This window comes from Micropterus salmoides, unplaced genomic scaffold (genome assembly GCF_014851395.1).
Source record: "Micropterus salmoides isolate LMB-PRFRI ecotype aquatic unplaced genomic scaffold, ASM1485139v1 Ms_hic_scaffold_21, whole genome shotgun sequence".
NCBI classification, from domain to species: domain Eukaryota; kingdom Metazoa; phylum Chordata; class Actinopteri; order Centrarchiformes; family Centrarchidae; genus Micropterus; species Micropterus salmoides.
The window spans coordinates 14,366,303-14,387,028 of NW_024041262.1; the positions used below are offsets into that span (position 1 = coordinate 14,366,303).

General features: G+C 40.9%; 2 protein-coding genes across 3 annotated transcripts in view; both read right to left on the minus strand.

Annotated features, from left to right (window-relative positions):
* The window catches only part of plce1 (phospholipase C, epsilon 1), a 92,083-nt gene extending 87,171 nt beyond the window's left edge, over positions 1 to 4,912 (minus strand). For both annotated transcript variants that reach the window (XM_038735511.1, XM_038735510.1), the window contains exon 1: positions 4,772 to 4,912. The gene's annotated coding sequence lies outside the window, so the exon portion shown is untranslated. The remainder of the gene's footprint in view (positions 1 to 4,771) is intronic.
* A 3,839-nt stretch (positions 4,913 to 8,751) lies between these two features.
* On the minus strand, positions 8,752 to 20,677 carry slc35g1 (solute carrier family 35 member G1). Its single transcript, XM_038735593.1, has 5 exons — positions 19,739 to 20,677; positions 17,444 to 17,624; positions 15,502 to 15,636; positions 14,888 to 15,084; positions 8,752 to 11,905 (listed from the first exon to the last, which is right to left on the minus strand). The coding sequence occupies exons 1-5, from the start codon at positions 20,064 to 20,066 to the stop codon at positions 11,493 to 11,495; spliced, it is 1,254 nt and encodes a 417-aa protein (XP_038591521.1). The 5' UTR covers positions 20,067 to 20,677; the 3' UTR covers positions 8,752 to 11,492.
* Positions 20,678 to 20,726: the final 49 nt, after the last annotated feature.

Here is a 20,726-nt window from a genome sequence, read left to right on the forward strand (position 1 = left end):
TACACTATATTTATATACTAAGTTCTGCTGGCAGTTAACACCAGAACGAGTAAAACCACTCAGGAACAGCCAACTCACTACTGGGTATTGTATTTATTCTTTCAGGGTAAATTTCCAAAATATGTCACCACCCCAGTCTGCATGCACTCTATGGGCGTGACACCTGCATCAACCGGACCAGTTTAGAATTCAGTTGCGTAAGCGAGGTTGCCAAACCAAGCTGTGATGTCTATCTGATGAGTCTCTGAGACTAACTAAATTACCGCTTCGCTAACAAAGTCAACGCAGGAAATGCTGTCGTCGTTGTAATCTGCTTTAGAGACTGTCCACATGGATGGCTAATGGCTAATGAATTGTCAATCAGAGATTGAGATAACACCACCAAACAAAAAATATAAAAAAGAAGGTCGTCATCATTTTTCCAAATTAAAACTTGCCTAAATATATCCTAATGTAGATTCTATTTGTGGCCGATGAAGGCATCTACTCTGGCACACATGTTCTGGCTCTGTCCTAAATTATATAACTACTGGAGTACCAGCTCAACTCGCCTCGAATCTGGCCCACCGTCCTCCGTTTTCCATTGCAGATAGTACCCCTTAATGTAACTGGTCGTCATAGCAACGCCACACAAAACTGCCGCAACGTAATGTTCAATGCAATACACACACCAGCTACCCGCAAACAGCTGTCTCTTGATTTAAGTTAAAACTTTTCAACATTTCTCAGAACGTAAAGACAGGTAAGCAGTATGAAAACCTTACAACTGTGTTTTCCTCCTGCCATTGTTGCTGCAGCGGTCTGTGTGACGGTGGGACCAGAGGGCTCTGTGAGTGGGTGGCCGGCCTCGCAAGCTCCTCCCAGGGGTTGGCACAGGCTTCCCCCGCCGCCACTTGCGGAGCTCCTCAACTCCGAACTCCGCACATTTTTGTTCCGCCATCACTTTTCAAAAAACTGTCAATATTAGAAATCTACACCGTTTATTTCTCACCTCAAAACTTCTCCAAAGTGGATTTAGTGATGATATAACGTATGAAAACATAAAATTTTCTTTTGCTGGCCTCTGTCAGGCACGCAGAATGATGATGCAGTGAATTGTGACGATTCTCTCTGGCCAATCAGCAGTCTGCTGTGTTTTCACAAGGTTATATGAAAAAAAGTACCTGGTAGCAGGTACAGGTACAACTTTTCACTTTCACAATGGAAAACCAAAAAAAGGCGAGTAGAGTCGAGGCAAGTTTAGGCGAATCAAGCAGGTACCATGCAGTGGAAAATGGGCTTTATATGTTATGGTTACGAGCACATATAACTAGTAAACTCAGGTTTAAACTTCCTGGACTCCCAGGCGTCCCTTCCTGGACTACGATGAATTTACACTTTAAATCTCCTCATAATTTGCAGACCTAGTTATTTGTCAGCCATTGTTTTGAATCCTCTGTCAATGATTTATTCATTTTTTGTGCATCCTTTTCACTACTTTTGTTTGTAAAGCACAACAATGATATTTGCTTTGAATTTTTCTGTAAAAGTGAAAACCAATAAAACACAATTACACAAAAAAAGGACAGGAAAAAAATCATCAACCTGCAATCCTCGCAAGTTATCTTTCATTTTCAGCACAGTCTCTCCCTCTGCCAGAAATAAAGCGAGAGGCTGGTTACAGTGGGAACAGTGCTGCAAACAGAACAGACTTTTCATGCAAGGGACCTGGAGAACATATGGCTTTGATTAGAGGGCAGGGCAGAAAGAGACTCCAGTGGAAACTGCACAGAAAGAGAGAGAGGGGCTCTATGTGTGAATGTGTGTGGGTGTGTGTGTACATCTGTTTGCGTGTGCAATAGTGTAACAACAGAGGGAGAGGGCTGACTCAAGAAAGGGTATTTTCAAGGTGTGTTTGTGTGTGTGTTTTCGTGTATGTGTTCATGCCCTCGTTAACTAAAACAAAAAGATGACTCAAAAGAGGGAGACTGCTGAACTTGAAGAACAGAATGAAATGAGTGCCAGTAATTGTGTGTGTGTGTGTGTGTGTGTGTCTTTAACACCAGAAAGAGTGAACCACACCAGTAGAAATGACGATGAGCCGTGTCCATATAACACTTTGCATATGGTGCAAAATCTTCATTGTGACCCCGTGTCCGTCAGATAAAAGCTTTCTCATACAACAAACAACACACTAGTTGCTGGTCTGTGAAGTCTGCTTTGTGCAATTTTTTCATTTCAAGACCACGTAGAATTCTTGGGGATAGACTAAACATTATGTGAGAGCATACGTCACAGAACATATGTCTGAGCCTAACTACTATCAAGATTTCAAATGAGTATTCAGTCAGTCCAGCCACATAATCAGCCACTTAATCAATCAATCCCGAGTCGTTGCACAGACAAAAGTCAAAATAAGCTAACGTTAGAGACTAGTTTGGTTTCAACATGGATGCCAGAGGACTCTGTAGCGTGGGCTCAGGCTTTTATATCTGAATTATTACATAATTGCTTTGTTCAGTGTTTTTCCCTTTGTGTAATATGCAAGACAGCAGGAAATGCAGGAGGATATATTATTTTGGACAGCTAAAGGAGAAAACAACTTGAATCTCAGAACCAGTAAAAGCAGTTATTAAGGAGATTTCAAGACATACACAAATTCAGTGACAACACAGCAGCTCCAGATTCAACTTCTGAAAACATTTTAAACATTACTCAAGTCAAGAGCTTAAATGCAGCCTTTAGCTCCATTAACACTGCTTGCAAACAATTCAGGATATCAAAGAAGAGAGACAAATTGTATTTCAAGACAAAATACAACAAAACAAAAATACAACTATGACAGAAATTAAACTGCCGTAAAGTGGGTAATATCAAGAGGACATAAAGGTACCTTGTGGTGTTTTGACCACTAGTAGCGCTACAGAGTGCTGATTTTACAATTGGGTCTCTGTTTTCTTTGCACTGAACACAAGGGACAGGGACGCACATGCATGCACAATTACCCGGACAAGGCTATGCGCACTCCTGCCATCGACACCTGCCATTGACGCTATTCCACTGATGGACAGTTGGTGGAGGTAAAATGCAAACAAGCATAGCATTTGCGCCAGCAAAAGGCAGCGCAGAAGAGTGCTAGTAAACAAGGATGTAAATAATGTATTTGAAAAGCGTTTTGGTGAGAAACACTTAATGTGAACATAACTTTTGTTAGTTTACAAAAAAACTCCACAGGGCACCTTTAATTTCTAAACAGAGCTAATCAATGTGCAGCAGTATCATGTAGCCAAAAGAATGAATTCCACAATCGCCACAAGTTTAGATTAAAGGTCATCATATCATCATCATATTTTTTGAAAAAAAATTTTTTTGAAGATAATTATTTTGAATGTTCTACCTCAGAAATGTAAAGTGATCCACTGTTTGGCGTCGAGTGTTTGTCACGATCTGACTATAAAGTATAGATTAAGCACACAAATAATCCTTTGGCCCTTCAATTTTTATTCAGGGGCATAAATTAGCCTTTAAACTTGTTTTTCTCCTGATAACATTTTTGGCAAAATCACCCAGCCCTAGGTCAATATGGCAATTAACACTAGAAATGTGATGTTGTCAAGACAAAGTCTGAAGCTGTTGCACAGCTTAACAGATGGGAAGCACCTAGTGGCATTTTTGGAAGGGAGAATGTACTAATACAGAACAGCAAGTTTGAAGAACATCAAGTCTTTCCAGTCTCCCATCCCTGTCTGCTCCTCATTTCTATATCAAGACATCACCGCACCTTCTCTCCAACTGCTACATCACAATATTCTGTAATGTTGGAGCACATATAATGACTGAGAGTTGAATAAATATGCACAAACATTATCAATTTGGGGAGAAGTGAAGAAAAGTGTGTAAAAATACTGTAATTTCATCAACTACAGTATTAAGATAATATCATTTAAGTAACATGCTTGGAACCAAGTGTCTTTTCTCCTTTTGTGGCCCCCAACTTTGCACTGTAAATACAGCCCTGTTATCCTATTAGTTTGTGTCAGACAGTCATATGGACTGTAGCCTACTTTTTCAAAAGTTGTCTGCCCTTCTATTAGCGAATCTGATCTGGAGCTGATCAATCTGAGGCATATTTCTCTCTGGAACTAATGTATATTAGCGTAAAGCAACATTCACTGCAACATCACACTCAAAAGAGTAAACAGGTCCCACTCCCCAAGGGATGCCTAGGGGAGGGCCTATGTCAACAAAAACCTTACTTGTCAAACTAAAGAACTCACATGCGCGCGTGCACACACAAGCATAAAATGAAAGAAAGTGCGAACAGCATACACAAAAAATCCCATTTCACTCGTTTTTGGAACATTTTCAAGTAAACGACAATGAAACCACCTCCATGCACAGCAATGCACCTCACAGCAAGCACAGAAAAAAAAAAAAACAACGTTTCAAAATGTTTTCATACCAAGATGAGGTTACGTTAAATTGCCCTAAAAGACGCCAGGAACCCGGTTTCGTAAGAGACTTTCTGCTGGGAGGTTCAGAGGTGGGCGATTTCACTTTTAAGCGAACAACCACATTCCTTTCTAGTACCAAACAGAATGCAAAGAAATTACAATTAGGTAGGTTTAGTGTGGTTCAGGGGTTTGTGGACTCCGTCTGAGACCCACTGACACTGTGAGCAACTTAACAAACCGCACTCCCGACTGAAAGACTCGTGCAGCCAACCCGTGGAAAGGTGTCTAAAAACGTATATTGACGTGACAGTTTGGAGGAAGTGGTGACACAAACTTACCGACCAAAGTTGTCAAATCCAGTTAGCATCCCTCGAAAGTCCGCATACTCACTGCTTCAGCACATGTTCTGGTAAGTTTTCGTTGACTGAGTCGCTCCACACACCTCACGGAGAGACAGTTGATGCAGCAGCTCGCGCTGGTGTGGGAACCCCGCTCTCTGCTCTGATGCCTTCAGATGTTCCTCGGAATATTGTACTCCAAATTCAAAATCAAGATTCCAATGTATTTTGGTTTTGTAAAATGTTTTCTGGATTGCTGTTGTTTTACTATTCAAGAGGTACGCACATAAGTAATATTTTGCACATCGTGGGAAATATCTGATCCACTAGACAGACAATTTGTTTAGATACTTTAGATGCATTCAGTTTTTTTTAAGTCTTAAAATATAGCTGTATAGCCACATATGCTATCTGATATAGATAGATAGGTATAGCTAATTACCAACATGGCATGATCAGTTTTACAAATAAAGCTGTTTAATTTAGTTACAGTGTTTTGTTTCATGTGATAAATGCACAAAGGAAAGGACTAAAGGACAGTAGGCTACCCACCCCAGCTGCAGCCTGTTTACCCTGCTGCCTTGTCTGGGAAGAGATATAGAAGTTTCAGCTGCCACACCACCAGACTGCAGAGCAGCTCCCCCCCAAGCTATCAGACTCTTAAACTCTGATTTATCCTCAGCACTGCTGCGTTGATGTTAGGTTATTTCCGTATACCATTTTTCATAATTGATTCTGTGTTAATATTGTCTGCTATGTAGCAGAAGGGAGTTACAAAACTCAATTTCACTCTAAAACTTGTTATATTGTGACCAGAAACCTACCTACCTCTTGTCATGAGTGTTTTATAACGTGTTAAGCTTAATGGCAATATATCCAACTGCACACGAATGCAGCATCTCCCCTCAGTAGCCGCCGAATGAGCTGTGGACAGGAGGACAATAACTGCGGCTCTGGTTTACACTGTGTGTGTGTGTGTGTGTGTGTGTGTGTGTGTGTGTGTGTGTGTGTGTGTGTGTGTGTGTGTGTGTGTGTCACCACATTGGAATGTCTGGCAACATTAAGCACCATAGCCAGCCGTCCACTTTATGTAGCATGCTATAGGCCTACATTGTTTCCTCTGGCTTAAAATGATTTGTTTTTAGCAATTCACTACAGACTTCAGTTAACGTGTTCAATGTCCTGTAGACTTATGTGCGCCTCTTTATTTGTTTATTTATTTATGTATTTTTACTAATGACTAGGCTTACTCAACAAAAGTGCAGGATGGACCCCTCATAAGTTGTGCTTGACCCAACGAGAGCTTGTAGTAGAGTACCTCTAAACCAGCCAGATTTCTATAAAAAGGCAGATTTCAAGACATGTGCTTTAATTTTTTCTCCTGATTGTACGATTGCTTTCATTATTGTTGTTGTTGTTGTTGTTTTGAAATAGAATAGAAAGTAAGTTGCAGATGCCTCTGAACGCACCGCCGCCCCGCCCCCGAGACAGCGAAAGCACGTGCTTCAGAGAGATGCCCTTTTCCACTGCAGAGCTTATAACTGCATTTATTTCAACTTGGAAAATGAGGGATTATTTTCCAATTCCCTCCCGCTTCACTGATGGGAAGCCTTATGCCATCCTGCAGGAATGTGCAACCCTTCCATTCCTCCAACTCTCCTCCACCCAGGAGCATACAAACCTTTGGGAATCCCCAGCTCACGGATAAAGGAGGGCCAGTGGCTTTTCAAGCATTATCTTGCATTTGTACATACCACCATGGGCTCCCACTGACATGCCTAAATATGACATATAGCAGGCTGACACATCTCCTCCCTAAGAAAAAGGCCTCCACCGTCATGATTGTGACATTGTGACAGTAGTAAATTGTTATGAAAATGTAAAGCCACTGGTCATTACATTGTTGCTGAAATTATATAATGTTGACAATGTCCCAGCATATTTGTATATTTACCACCCATCTGATAACTTTATACATTTCAAAATTACATTCAAAGAGATACCAGAATTATGAAATGCAGCAAAGACTAGCGGCATTATTTGTATTATTTTATGTAAATTAGAGTGTAGATGAGTGTAAGAGAAAGTATGAGGAAGAGAGAGACTTTGATTCTTGATTGCCAACAAGAAATGTGTCAAAGTGTGTGTGTGTGTGTGTGTGTGTGGTGTGTGTGTGTGTGTGTGTGTGTGAGCAAGAAAGTATTGGATTTCTTTTTCCATAAAAATGCTCCAAAAAAAAGCTCTTAATGCAAAGCAAACTACTAACTTATTCTACAAATAATGCTCTGTCTCTCTGATTTTTCTGTTTCATTCTTAAAAGCCTATCTTTATGTTTGTTATAGTAATCCCTATAGTTGATAGCTATTTAAATGACTGTGAAATCTCAGCGAACACCGGCAAGTTTCAGTTCATTGTTTAGATTTCCCAGTCTCTATGGCTATGGCATTTCTCACTGACAGATTGACCCAGGTAAACTTAAACTGTGGGCAAAAATCTCCCACAAGCCCAGACCCGTAAACGAGTGGTGGAAGAGAGCACAGGGAGAACACACCAAGAACAATTAGGCGCTGCAAGACAGCCGATGTTTCTTGGCTTCTCCTGGAAGTGAAAGAGTGCACACACTAGCAAGTTGTCAAAACTACATCTGTGCAAAGCAGCACTGCTGCATTCCTCCCTGTGGGTTGAAGCTGCACTTCTGGCCACACCTCATTCATTTTTACTTCCATGAACAATTACTTCTGTGACATCAGTGGTTGAACTGTGACCCAAAAGAGACCATGCTGCTGGTTTATTATGCCCTATATCATACATTGCCAACAACTAAACATTTTTATTCAGTTTATGACTGTGAAACATTAATAAAACTATGACAACTAAAGTTTCAGGTGAAGTTGCTGATGAGGTGAAGCTGCTTTCTTTATTTATGTGAATCCTGCCCTCTGCTGTCAGTACTGGTTCAATACATGTGCAGGAAGCTATAATATATATATATATATAACAACTGTACAGTTCCTTATGATCTCTGATCAACAACAGTAATAATACTATTAATAATAGTACTGATCACAGGAGATGCATCATTACTATTGTGACTACTTATAATACAGAGAATTCCCAACATACATCCTTTTATAATAATTTGAGTATGTTATTTGTATAGTATGAGCATAGGTATATTGTATAAGGTGATTGAGCTTTATAGATATGGGTGGTGATTGCATTTTGAAACTGAACATCGGGGGTAAGTAATACTAAAACTCTCGGTGTAAGATAAAAATAAAAAAGGTATCTTTAGGCTTATTCTAATTCTACCCTACAACAAAGTGCTACTTTGTTCTGCTCAGCCTTTCCACACTTCACTGAGCTCAGTGCTCAGCTGAAGAATTACCCTGCAAGCATGCCTAGATTCAGAGGAAGGTTTATAACACCATCTGTATGCAGTTAGCCCTCTATGGAAGGTACAAGCCTTTGTTTTCGCAAGATATGGGTTATATTGCAGCACAATGAAAGACGGCCATTCTGCGCGCAACACACAATGCCTCACAACTGTGTGTTGTTTACAAACAAAGGTATAGAGCTCACAGTGACAAATAACCTGCATGCACACGTGCACACAGAAACACACAATGATCACAATCCACTCAGCCAGGTACTATTCTGAGCACTCCTGTCAACAGCTACCTGACTCAGTGGTTTGTAAAGAGGATTTCTATGGTCATAGCCTAGTTTGTACAATTGTCGCCTATTGAGTTGTGAGTAGAGCTAGGTTGACACCATAGGCATTGGGACAATGATGTAAGTACAGGCAATGCCTCTACACAGTTTGGGTCTGTTCCACAAGTTTCAGTCATGTTAGAAAGAAATAAAAAGTGCGATTTCTCAAGTGATTTATGAAAAAGAAACCTGACTGCAGAAGAAAAATAACCTTTTCTCCGGAGACAATATGCAGTATTTTATGTCAAGACCACAGACAACAGGAGTTATAAATTCATATAGAATTTATTATTAAATCATAACATACTAAATATAATCAATCAGTGTGCAGAAATATATACATCTTTTATAGTATGTTGATGTAATACATTACAGAAGTAGTCGAATAAATATTATTAAAGCATAGTTTTAAAACCCTTATAAACAGCTTTAGTACTGCAGGTTTGTAAGGCCTGTAGGTCCTGAAACAAGTTTACCTAAACATATGATGGAATTACAACACATTGTGCTTACACTACCAGCCTTCAAGTCCACTAAACTAATATACTGAGAAATAAATATCAATGTCAAAGCATAAAATTAGCCTTTGAACATCTGAAGTGAACATAACAGCCTACTGTACTGTACTATGAACAATGATTAAAAAAAGTCACAGAGCCTTTAAATAAATTCCTCCACACTAAAGTATAACACTGGGATGACATGTAGGCCGATTTTATTATATTTCACACTTGATTGATGTTACTGTTCATCACTTAAAAGATTAATAATATCCATGTTACATGTTGTACAATGTACTCAAATTAATAATTTAACTATATTCTCTTCTTTAATGGGTAGGATCAGAATTTTATGAACTGATAAATATTTTTATTTATAATTAGTTTCACATATCACACTGTCACACTAGGCCATGCCTTGTAAGACCATTGTAAATCCAAAAATTCTCCTTGGAATCAATGTTTGCCTTCTTAAAGAATTAAAAATTAAGTAAACAAACAAACATCACTGCCATAGGAAGTTTGATTTAACAAGGCAATAATGTGCAAACTCAAGAGTTCAGTTTTTAGTGATACAGAGTTTATAAAAAGGAAGAACTATAACTAGAAGTGAGTCTAATGATGCAGCTGTGCTGACACAGTTCTCAACAAGTTGAACGAGAACAGAAACAGCAGCGTGTGAAAAATAGCGAGGAAGAAACAGCAGGATATTAAATAGCAGTCTAGCAGCACTGATTGCCTTTCTTTTCTAGCTGTATAGCACCCAATTAAACATTCCCGCAACAGAAAACTGCAGACATCATCAGTCATGGCAGTGGGAAACTCCTCGCTAAATGCTAAAGATACAGTATGATTTATACCAGACACACACACAGAGCACACCATCTGGTGTGCCAGACACCCACTTCCCTTGAAAAAAGGTTATTTGGGGGGTTTCCTACAAACAATAACACATAAATATTACAAAGAGTATAGTCTGGACCTGCTCTATATGAAAAGTGCAATGAGATAACTTCTGTTATGTCACAAATGGCAGTTTTGAGTCACTGAGGCTATCACAAAAAACAATGATACTCAAGAGTAAAACCACAACATCAGTGTTCTAGTTTGATGACATATTGAAACACCTGCACCGTTAAGATGTAGTTCTACCTCTCATCTTGCTTCAAGGTCCTTGAATTATTAGAGTAACTTATTATATCGCAATCCTTGAAGTAGGCCTAATCCTTGTGCGCAGCTGTTTGGATGATCATCATTTGTGTAATTACAGTGGCAGCTTACTGACACTTTTTCTACCCTCTAGCAAAGACAAAGTGCAAACAACAACCCCCCTGTGAGCATCATAGGAAAGATATTTTTAGACTGTTGAGAACGCTAATTAGATGCTTCAGTTCTGAAATGACATTAAGTGCTAGCCAACATGAGAGAGTTGACGCCATCCTGAGATGATGGAGAACTCAGTGTGGCCTTTGTAGGGGATAAGGGTCCTGTCTTAGGTGCCTCATGAAAATGCTGTCAGACTTTATCTTTGACATGGTCATACAAGCATTTTAGAAATCATTACTTAATGAGTGTTTTTTTAGAAGCACCCTACTTCATATTCATATGCACAATTACACCTGAGAGCTGCCCAGTACAAGTTGCTGGTTACTGAGCGGCTCCACTAAGGAAAGCCAGAGGTTAAAGTTCTGTACTTAAGGCACTTCAAATATATAGTTAAGAAATTATTCTAAATAATTAGCTTATTATCTTTTTCAAAAATCAATATATAAATTAAAGGAATAAATTCTTCATGGATAAGAACGTTGGGTCAGAATTAGGCGTAATTCATATTTGGGCATTACAAGCAGCTAGGCTCCCTGAGAGAATTCTACAGCATGACCGTGTTTTCAGGTAAACCAATTTTGGGATTTTATCGTCAGTTTCTACATATATAACACTTTTAACACAGAGGATGACAGAGTGATCATAGCTGTATTTCAGCACCACAAAAACAGATACTCGTTCAATAATATGATTGCCAAGTTATTTGACAAAGTATGAATGGTCCCAATGCAGTAAACCTCTCTCTTTGGCTATTTCATTCAGGTTAAAGCAAAAGGAAAATCGGACTGAGGATATTCTCCATCAAACGGCTTAATTATGGTGAAAATCAACCTTCAGTTTCCATAGAAACCCTCTGTTCAATAGGAAGTTAGTTAGCTACAAGGGCTCACAGTTTTCCCTTCCCAATATTTATGTGTTAATTTATACAAAAATGAATGCATAAAAAGAACAGAGGTTGACTCTCAGGAATTAACATGTATAGATGTACAAAATTTAATTTTGAATTTTAAAACTACATAATCTCATAACTGACCCCTCCTAGTATATCCTTCTATATTTCTGCTTTTAACTCTCCAAAGAGCTTCCACCTTCTCACAGGTTTGCATGTAAATTACGAGTAAAATACAGTGAAAAAAGAATAAATAGTAATACCAAAGTATTTTCTATGTTGCTTCTAGTTCTCAGCTCTTGCGAGAGTTGCTGTACCACTTCCTAAGTGCTAGTCCACTAGTGCTCGCCACTACGCACAGCGCCCCTCCGAGGCTCCACCAGGTCGGTGCACGGTTAAAGAAAATGAACTGGAAGATGAACGCCAGCAGCACATCGACGGTCCTCATCAGGGCCACAGGTCCAGCCTTCTCAATCTGCAGGGCCTTTGTGAGGAAGGTCTGGCCAGCAATGCCCAGGACAGCAATCAACATAAGCATCCAGCGATCACGGCCACAGAACGGGATTTTCCATTCTCCAAGGACGGATACGGTAATGATGCACTCGATGAAACCGATGACAGCATAGTACCAGACGGAGAGGTAGTAATGGACACTCTTCCCAATCTTGCGAAGGACAACAAATGTAAAGGCAGCCCCAATAGCTCCTAAAATAAAAAATAAGAAACTGAATGAATACAGCACTCAGAAGAATATTAGAAATCATTAAGAAAGACATATGAGACTCCACCATACAACACTTCACAATCCATGACATGCATCCAACACAAAACAATACATTTACAGAGGCAGGCAGAGGGGTTGATGTAGTGAGGGAGATTGGGGGAGATTCTCATTGGCCTCGTGTCCTGCCCCTGGAGCCCTGGGCATCGGGGGTGCTGTGGGGTTGGTGACGGCCTTGCCTGATCTGGGGTGGGCTGGAGGGGTCGTGGCTCCCCTGGCGTGGGGGCCCGCTCTTGACCTAGGACTCTGGGGACTCGGGCTTGTGGCTTTTGCTCATTTCTGGGCGGGTGGTGTGTCCCTGGGCCTGGGGGCCCGTTGTCTCCTCTCCTCGCCTGGGCCCTCTTCGGCGGGGGTGGGGCTCCCGCTGCTTCCTCCTGCCAGCTCTCTCACAGTGGGGGGATTCGGGAGTCTCTGGGGTGCATGGCCGGTGTTGTCGGGGTAGGTTTTGGTGCTCCTCCTTGGGGGTGCTTGACTGGGGGGGCTGGGCCCCCGTCCAGGGATGAGATCGGCCTCGGGGGCTGCTGGCACTGCCTGCACTCTGGGGAGGGATGCCTCTGACTGGGCTGGGGGACCGTTGGCCTGGTTCTCCCGTGTTATCGCTCCCTGGCGGCAGGGAGCTTCCCGGCACGGCTTTCTGCTGTTCTTCCTTGGGGCGGGGTACAGCTTCCCCCGGGACATTCGGTCTGGGGTCCTTTGCGCTTTGGGGGGTCGCAGGGTGCCCTGGCTTCTGGGGGTGGGGGTCTCTGCGCAGGTTGATCCGGTTGCGGTTTAGAGGGCTGCGGTGGGATTGTAGGGCGATTGTCGATGCATCTTGATGCATTGTGCTTTTTCCCTGGGCAGGGTTTCTGGATGGCTGCTAGGCGTTTAGTTTGCGCATTGGAGTCCGGGGGAGGCATTTCCTTGTTGGCTTGGAGGGACCAGTATGCGTCCCTGTGTTGCTTCATTTTTATTTTTTTTTCTTTCTCCCACCCCTATTGGCTACTGGGGTTCTTGCCTACCTGTTGCTGGGGTAAGTGTGGCACAGTCATGGCGTCCCACTCTCACTAACAACTACTTTCTTTAACAGGCTTATGCGCACACACATGTACACACACATATACAGACACATTCACCCACACGCACACAGACACACACAGTCTCACACATAGACACAAACAAATTTAGGTTGTTCCTGGTAGAATTATTCCTGATGCTTTTCTTTCAGTTACTTATTTAAATTAATTATTATTCCAGCTCTCGTTGCTGTGCTGTGTTGCTTATTTAGTGTGCTGGACTGTTTCTTGTTTTCATTTTTCTCTTAGTTGTCTTACTATGTCATCTGTTTATTGCTGCTGTTCAGCTGGTTGTCTTTTACTATTATTATTATTTTTATTGTTTGTTGTTGTTTTTCTCCTCCCCAAGCCCCCCTCTCTGTTCTATTGCAGGTTTCGTTAATTTCTGCAATTGGTGTTTCCCGCTGCTTTTCCCTGTTGTCCCCACCTTCTATCCCCCTTCTCTTACAGGTCTTGTCCTTTCTCTGTGCTCTGTGCTGTGCCCCCCCATCCCCGTGTCTGCCCCCCTGTCCGGCCCGGTGACAAATCAATACATAATTAAATAAATAATAAAACAGACAAAGGAGTATATTAATACTCTCGTTAAAGTAAAATCTGTCTGGCACAATATGGTATCCAGGTCATCATACTCTATACCAGGCTGCTGGGCAGGACAGGTTTAAAAAAACAAAAAAACAAAAAACAAACAAAAAGAAAGACATATGAGACTTAAAGGACACAATACAATGTATCTAATACATTCCTATTTCTGAATTCCTCGTAGAATTATTTGAATTAGAACTTAAATCTAATACTCTTCTACTGACCATTGTGAACATTCATATTACTGGTAACAAACATAACCTTATAAAAATCTGTGAATCCCTCCTCACAGGACTGTTTTTCCTACTCTGTTGTCTGCCATGCATGGGATTTTTTATTCATGCACTCAATTCTTGGAATTTAGAGATGCACATCATAGAAAAACTCCACACTCCTCTGTGTCAACGTCCACTTCCTGTCAAAGTCAGAATACTATAAGACATGTGTTGTGGAGGTCAGCGTATTTGGGGATTTATTTCTGGGGGCTAGAGTTCAAGTCACTTGCACCAAGAAAACACTTTTAATCAGGGGATCGAACACTGCTTCCACAATGCTGCTGGGGAGAGCGCAGATGAACTCCACTCTATTGAAAATAATTGCCTTGGTGTGAATGCAGGTTTTTTTTCACAAACAAGGGCAGGAAGGACTGTGAGATTGAACACCAGTGAGGTCCATCAGTTCATCAGCAGTGTGCTGTAAAGGCGTTATATTGGACAGCGGAAGTGAAAAGAAAACAAAGTAAGCTCCTAATTCATTGGTTGATGATGACACTTGGGTGGCGCAAAAGAAAAAGCTCTTAGCACTTCGGTTTCTAGCTGGGTGATTTCTAACTTTTTGCAGGTGGAAGGCCAGTGAGGGATCACAACTTTGTTGCTAAACTAGCTAGTTCGAAAATTTTGGCAGAATGGCTAATGTCAATTTTAAGACTGTGTAAGGGGCTTATAAATCTGAAAGGACCTTAAACCAACACTTTTTCACATGGAGAGGAGCTGTTTGAGAACCATGACTGAAAGGAGACCCCCCCAAGCCCCTATCATAATCGTAGAACCATAACTAATTAGAAAGACTGTATCTCCCTGCTAATATGGTTGTGCCAAGAACCATAGCTGTGTTGTAATGAATTCCCCTGGTTGCGGTGATAATCCTGATGCGGTCGACTAATTAAAATGAATAGTGTGATCAAAATTCTCAACATCATACTTCCTCCCGAATGATTATACAATCTCATTATGGTCTAACAAACATTACTGCTGAGTCAATAAATCGTATCACCTGCAAAGGCAGCAATTGTCCCCTTGATGTGGTTGGTGTAGTCTCCTTCAATGCCATGTAGATGCTCGCCAAAGAGGAATGGTGGCCGGGCGATAAGGATGACTCCAGTGAGGGTAAAAACAGTGAAGACACAGTCCCAGATTGTGCACCTCTCCTTCAGGAAGACCCAGGCCAGGAGGGAGGTAAAGACTGGATTACTGAGGGTGGACAATGAAAGAAGATTAACAGATTAATAGTAGGAGGTGAGAGTATATGCAAAAGGTTTTAATTGTCCTGGTAGAGTTAACTAAATCAAATATAGAGGGAAGCTGAGAGAAAAGTGGTGAGAATATTGTCTCAACAGATTTGTCTCATATGGGGTATACAGCTCCATTTGAATCCACTTTCCCAGATCTTTAATTAATTGCTGACATGATATGGAGAGAGAGATACATAATTGAGTGGAATGCTGGAAAGTGAGATAAAGAGATGAGGGAGAGGAAAGAAAGAGAACGCAAGGGAGATTATCGAAAAAGGCGACAGCCGTACAAATCAGGAAGGATAGAACCTATTTGTGGTGTCAGTATAATCTCCACTAATTAGCCACAATCAATTAAGTCCCTACGTACTCTTACCTGAACATGATGACAGTGGCGTCCGCCAGCGGCATCTGCTGAACAGCATAGAAGAGCAGGATCATGGCATTGGAACCAATGAAACCACGAAGCACCAGATATTTACGCTTGTCCCTGGGACCAAGGAAACCTGTCCTGGAGGAGCAGAGATATGAGGATGATGGATGAATGAGTGGCTGGATGGAGGGGTGGATGATCAGACTGACTAACACTGGATGTTAAAAAACATAATTTTAGAAAGAAATGGATGATGAAAGATTGAGCAGCTGAGAGATGACAAATAATCAGACGCTGGATTGATGGGTAGATTTAGATAATATGGAGCTGATCATGATGGATGGACAGATGAATGGGTGGAGCTGAAAAGGGAGGTGGTAGTGAACGAGTGTAAAAACAATGAGGAATGTAGAGGATGGATGGATGAATAGGAAAATGAATGAATAGAAGTACTGGTGATAGTCTTTGCTAATTAAGATTCATTTTGATTCTTTGGGTCACAATGTGATTCTGAAGTGAACTGGTTTTCTATCCATTCATGCAAAGATGAAAGCATAGGTGTACGTTTTATTTCCCAGTGTTAAGTGCATCATCACAAGCTAGTGGAATAAATGACTCTTAGAAGCAATTTTTTCTTTCCCTTTGTATACTTTCTCTTTGTACTTCTGTTATTTGGATTATTTGTCTTTTAAGATTTTGTCTGGAGGACACTGAACACATTGTGATAAGACTATGATTCAGATGGCTTGGTTTAAACATTATTTTAGAATATGACATTGAATCTACTAAGATTTTACCTCATGTGCATGTCTGTATTACAACTTAAAATACCTTGCACACTATTGCATTTCAAATATGGTTTATTTCATGCATCTCTATTTGTTGTAAGTACTGATAACCATCATCGGCTGGATTTCAAACAACGATGAGACTTCATATCGGGAGGAAATTCATAATCTTATAGAGTGGTGCTCAGAGAACAACCTACTGCTCAACGTCAGCAAAACTAAGGAGTTGATCATTGATTTTAGGAAGAAGGAGATAAAGACACACTCCTTTCTACATCAGTGGTGCTGAGGTAGAGCAGGTGAATAGTTTCAGGTTCCTGGGAATCAGCATCACAGAGAACCTGACACGGTCTGGTGAACAAAGCTCAGAAATGACTATATTTCTTGATGAAGCTAAAGATGGCCAAATTCCCAATCCAAGGTCTTGTCAGCTTTTACAGAGGAGCGATAGAAAACATCCTGACTGGAAACATCATAAACTGGCATGGGATGTGCACGGCTCAGGACCGGGGGGCTCTGCAGCGGGTGATTAAAACTGCTCAGATCATGGGATTTTCAATTTCTCTCATGTTATATTGTGACAATACACCTATCTACCTATCTCCCAGATGTCAAGTTCGTTGTATATTTTAACAATGTTGTTTGGTGAAAATTAGAAAAAATTGAAAGTTTGGTACTTAAATAACATTTGTGAGTACATTAAAACAAATAACCACATGTGGGAAACCTTCTTAACACTGGATCTACACAGTATATTTTTCCATCAACTGGGGCGAGGGGTAATAATACATGTCTCTCACAGTATTTTCACAACTTAAACTTGTCTGAGCAGTGCTTGTACGTTAAGCCCGGATACTTGCCTATGAAGTGAGCGCAAACACAAATGCAGGAATCCCAAGAAATAAATAACTAGCAGGTATATGCACCACCTTGCTGAGTTTATGCACATAATTATGCATCATAATCATAATTATTATTATTATTATTATTATTATAATCTTTTCACAACATAGAAATTGTTGGTTTGACTGTATGGGAGTGCTACTGTTGCCCTTATTATGGCAAACTTTGTATGTGTACATCTTAAACCTGGGAATCAAATCTGATACTCTTTAAGTGTGGAAAAGTAAATGTTTGAGTTTCTCCATCATGCTTACTTGTGGTAGATGAGTAACGGCATAACAAAAAGCATCTGGAAGAAGCAACGTATGGCGCTGATCTCTATGGCGTGGACACCCTGGATGGTTTTCACTAAGAGGGCAATGATGGAGAAGAAAACTGTGGACAGTAGAGCATAGAACAAACCGATACCTGGACATCTCTTTGGCTTCTCTGGGTCTGTGAAACAAAGAGAAAAGGAGTGACATAACAAGGAGTGAGGGTAGAGAAACAGAACAGAGAAACAGTTAGGTATGAGGGGAGAGAAAGAGAGGAGGGGGCTTTAAGAGGGATGTCACTGTGGATGTCAAAAAATACTGCTTGTTCTGTTGTGCTAATGTTGACACAGTAACTGCAGGATGAAGCCGTGAAGCTCAGGGTATGTTATTGAACTCCATGTGGTCCCAGTAAAAAATCAGTTCAAAAAAACACAAACAAAAGATCTGCAGACAGCGGTGTAGTGTTTGCAAACCCTGCCTGTGGAGCAATAAACTGATATGCTTGTGGAGATAACATTTCAACCTGAGGTCACTCAAGCCTCTTTGTCTACAAAATGCGGTCCACTTACCATTCCATTTATTACAGACAGTATTTGTTTTCCTAACCTAGCACCAAGCCAAGGATGCAGATGTCCCTAACCTTTAAGTTGTCATGTTATAGTAGTGCTATCATATTTGTTTGTGTATAGCGGGTATTTTTTGTTCTTAGTCCACTATACTGCCTAGCAGACACAGACAGGATGATTAGTAGTGTTACATTTACTGCATCACTATTACAGTATTATACTCGTATTTTTAACACTTTTTTGCTTTGAATCAAAAGTCTGTGTGGTAGAAAATGTGTGTGTTTCTGCATTGTCATCGTTTACTGATCCTGGCCTTTTACCTCTGCCAAGCATATCCAAGATTGTCCATTCAGAGAAGACTGTGGGATTTCTCGATTTCTTTATACTTTTGACTGAGTTCTGTTGTTTAGACTAGATAGCTAAGAAGAGCCATCCACACATCTACTTTTGACCTTGTTTTCTTGTGTATATCCAGACTGTTGCAAAGATTGTTTGGCAAGCAAAATCTATGTCACCACAGTTGTGTGTCGGTCCCATGGTACCAGTTATTGCAATTATATTAATTCATTTTAAGACAACAGGGACTACTTAGTTTGTTTGTTTTTTATTAACAAAAATGGAACCTGGCCTGAATTGCAATGTTATTCATCAGTCTGTAAACAATAATGATGAATTACTGTTATTTACTCTTATCTCAACTAATTATTGCCAAATGTAACCAAAGAACTGAAACTGAAACCCCATTAGAAGAAACAAATAAACCTGAAATAATGATGTGTGTAGACAATGCATTTGTACTCTAGTACTAGTGTCAGGTTTCCTTCTTCACGTGCTCTGTGGTAACATCATTATTCACCAGATACAAAAGGTACACAAAGGGAAACTGACGTCAGCGGGCATTGAGTGCAATTCTCACTTACTGGTAAAATTCCAAGAGAAAGACAAATCTCTTTTGTTCCGTATACTTACACCATTGGGAGCGCCAACAGTTTCACACCTCTTTTGTAGATTTTGTAGCTTATTGAACTAGAGTGTCCAGCAAAATATATTCTGATCAACACTGTAGCCACATTAATGGAACTATTTTGAATACATTTTAAAAACAAGCTCTTATAAGAGTACTATGCCTGCAGCTATGGTGGCCCTGCTGCTGTAAAAGCGCACAGTCATCCATCTTCTTTAAGGATGATGCAAGCTGTACACCAGTTTATCCGCTCCACATTTAGCAACCGAGTTGTTAAGGATTAAAGGGACTGGGCATCTAAGTAGTTATTATTATGCATAATTTGGAGAAATTAAGACATATTCCCATTAAAATGATTTCACTTGGGCAGTGGGGCTGATGCCTAGTTTTACTGTGACTCAGCATATTATAAAAGTACGTTTAAATTACGTGAAATTACATTTGCGACAGCCTTAAAGAAAATACAGTTCATATAGTTTATAAAAATGTGTAAAACGACTTTAACTGTGCTTCCATTCGACTATATCCCATAGGCTAATAGGCTACACGTGATATCAGCACAGTTATTACAGATACATGACGTTACGGTTATGTAGCGTGAGAGGCTACGCAGGAAGTCGTAGCTTCTCTGGCTGCTTCTCACGCAATATTTGAGCATCTTCCTCCCATCATAATATTCATTAACAGGCGACACTGGTGTGCTGACGGGGGACACGCTTGAGATTAAATGCCGTTTAACTAACTACAGTGCGTGCGCTCCTCTACCTTCACGTGCGCTTTCTTCTCGGGATACGGGCTCGCTTCCGACGCAAAACGTCGGCGGGCAGAGCGTTTTCCTCTCGCTGCCTTCCGGCGAGTCCTCGCTCCCTCTCGCTTCCTCCTCAGCATCATCGCCGTAATCACACGCCACCCGGCAGTTATTTTGCAAGTGAATCCTCTCTGCTGTCCGTTCATCATCATCACCGCCGCCACACACGTCGTCGTGGTCGTCGCCGCTGTTTGTGCCATGGGTGTCAACTTTGTGAAACACTACAGTAATGTCGTCCTCTACGGATAAAGCCCGCTCGTGTGCACAGTGGTTACAGTCGCCCATGTTAAGATGTGACGGCTGAGCGACAGCATGCCTTCAACAGAGTACTATCCGCCTTCTTTGGTGCGCTGGGTGACTGAGAAAGCAAGGTTAATGACTAACCTTGGTGGCAGGATACGAGCTCGCATGCGGTGGTTACTTTACCCACAGGGGGGCAGAACTGGGCCCAAAGCAACTCTGCTGGACAACTAAAACATTACCCTACGTTTACGCCCATTGTAGAGGGGGCAGTGGAAATTTGAACCAACCAAAACTCAGTTTACACACATTTAAGCTGACAGACAGTCTTTATGAAACAGTAGTCTACATGACAAAGAAGATTAAGAAGTACTTTAAACTCAATATGTAGGCTACATCATATGAATGAAACAACAGTAGGCCAGGATTATGTCTTAGTGTTGCATACATATGACTTTTAACTGCTGAAAGTATTCGTTGTTCATACTGCTGGATTTTTGAGCTGTTATGGATTCCCTAGGTCATAGTTAAATCCTTTCTATAATCCGCCACAGCGGGGTGCCCATAATACACTGACTGAACTGTATATCTTCTGCTTTCAACTATCAAGAAGACACATTCATAAAGCCAAGACAAACCATCAGAAAGAATCACAAATTGATTTAAAAAAAATACAATAAAGAAGACTCTTACTGATTGAATGAT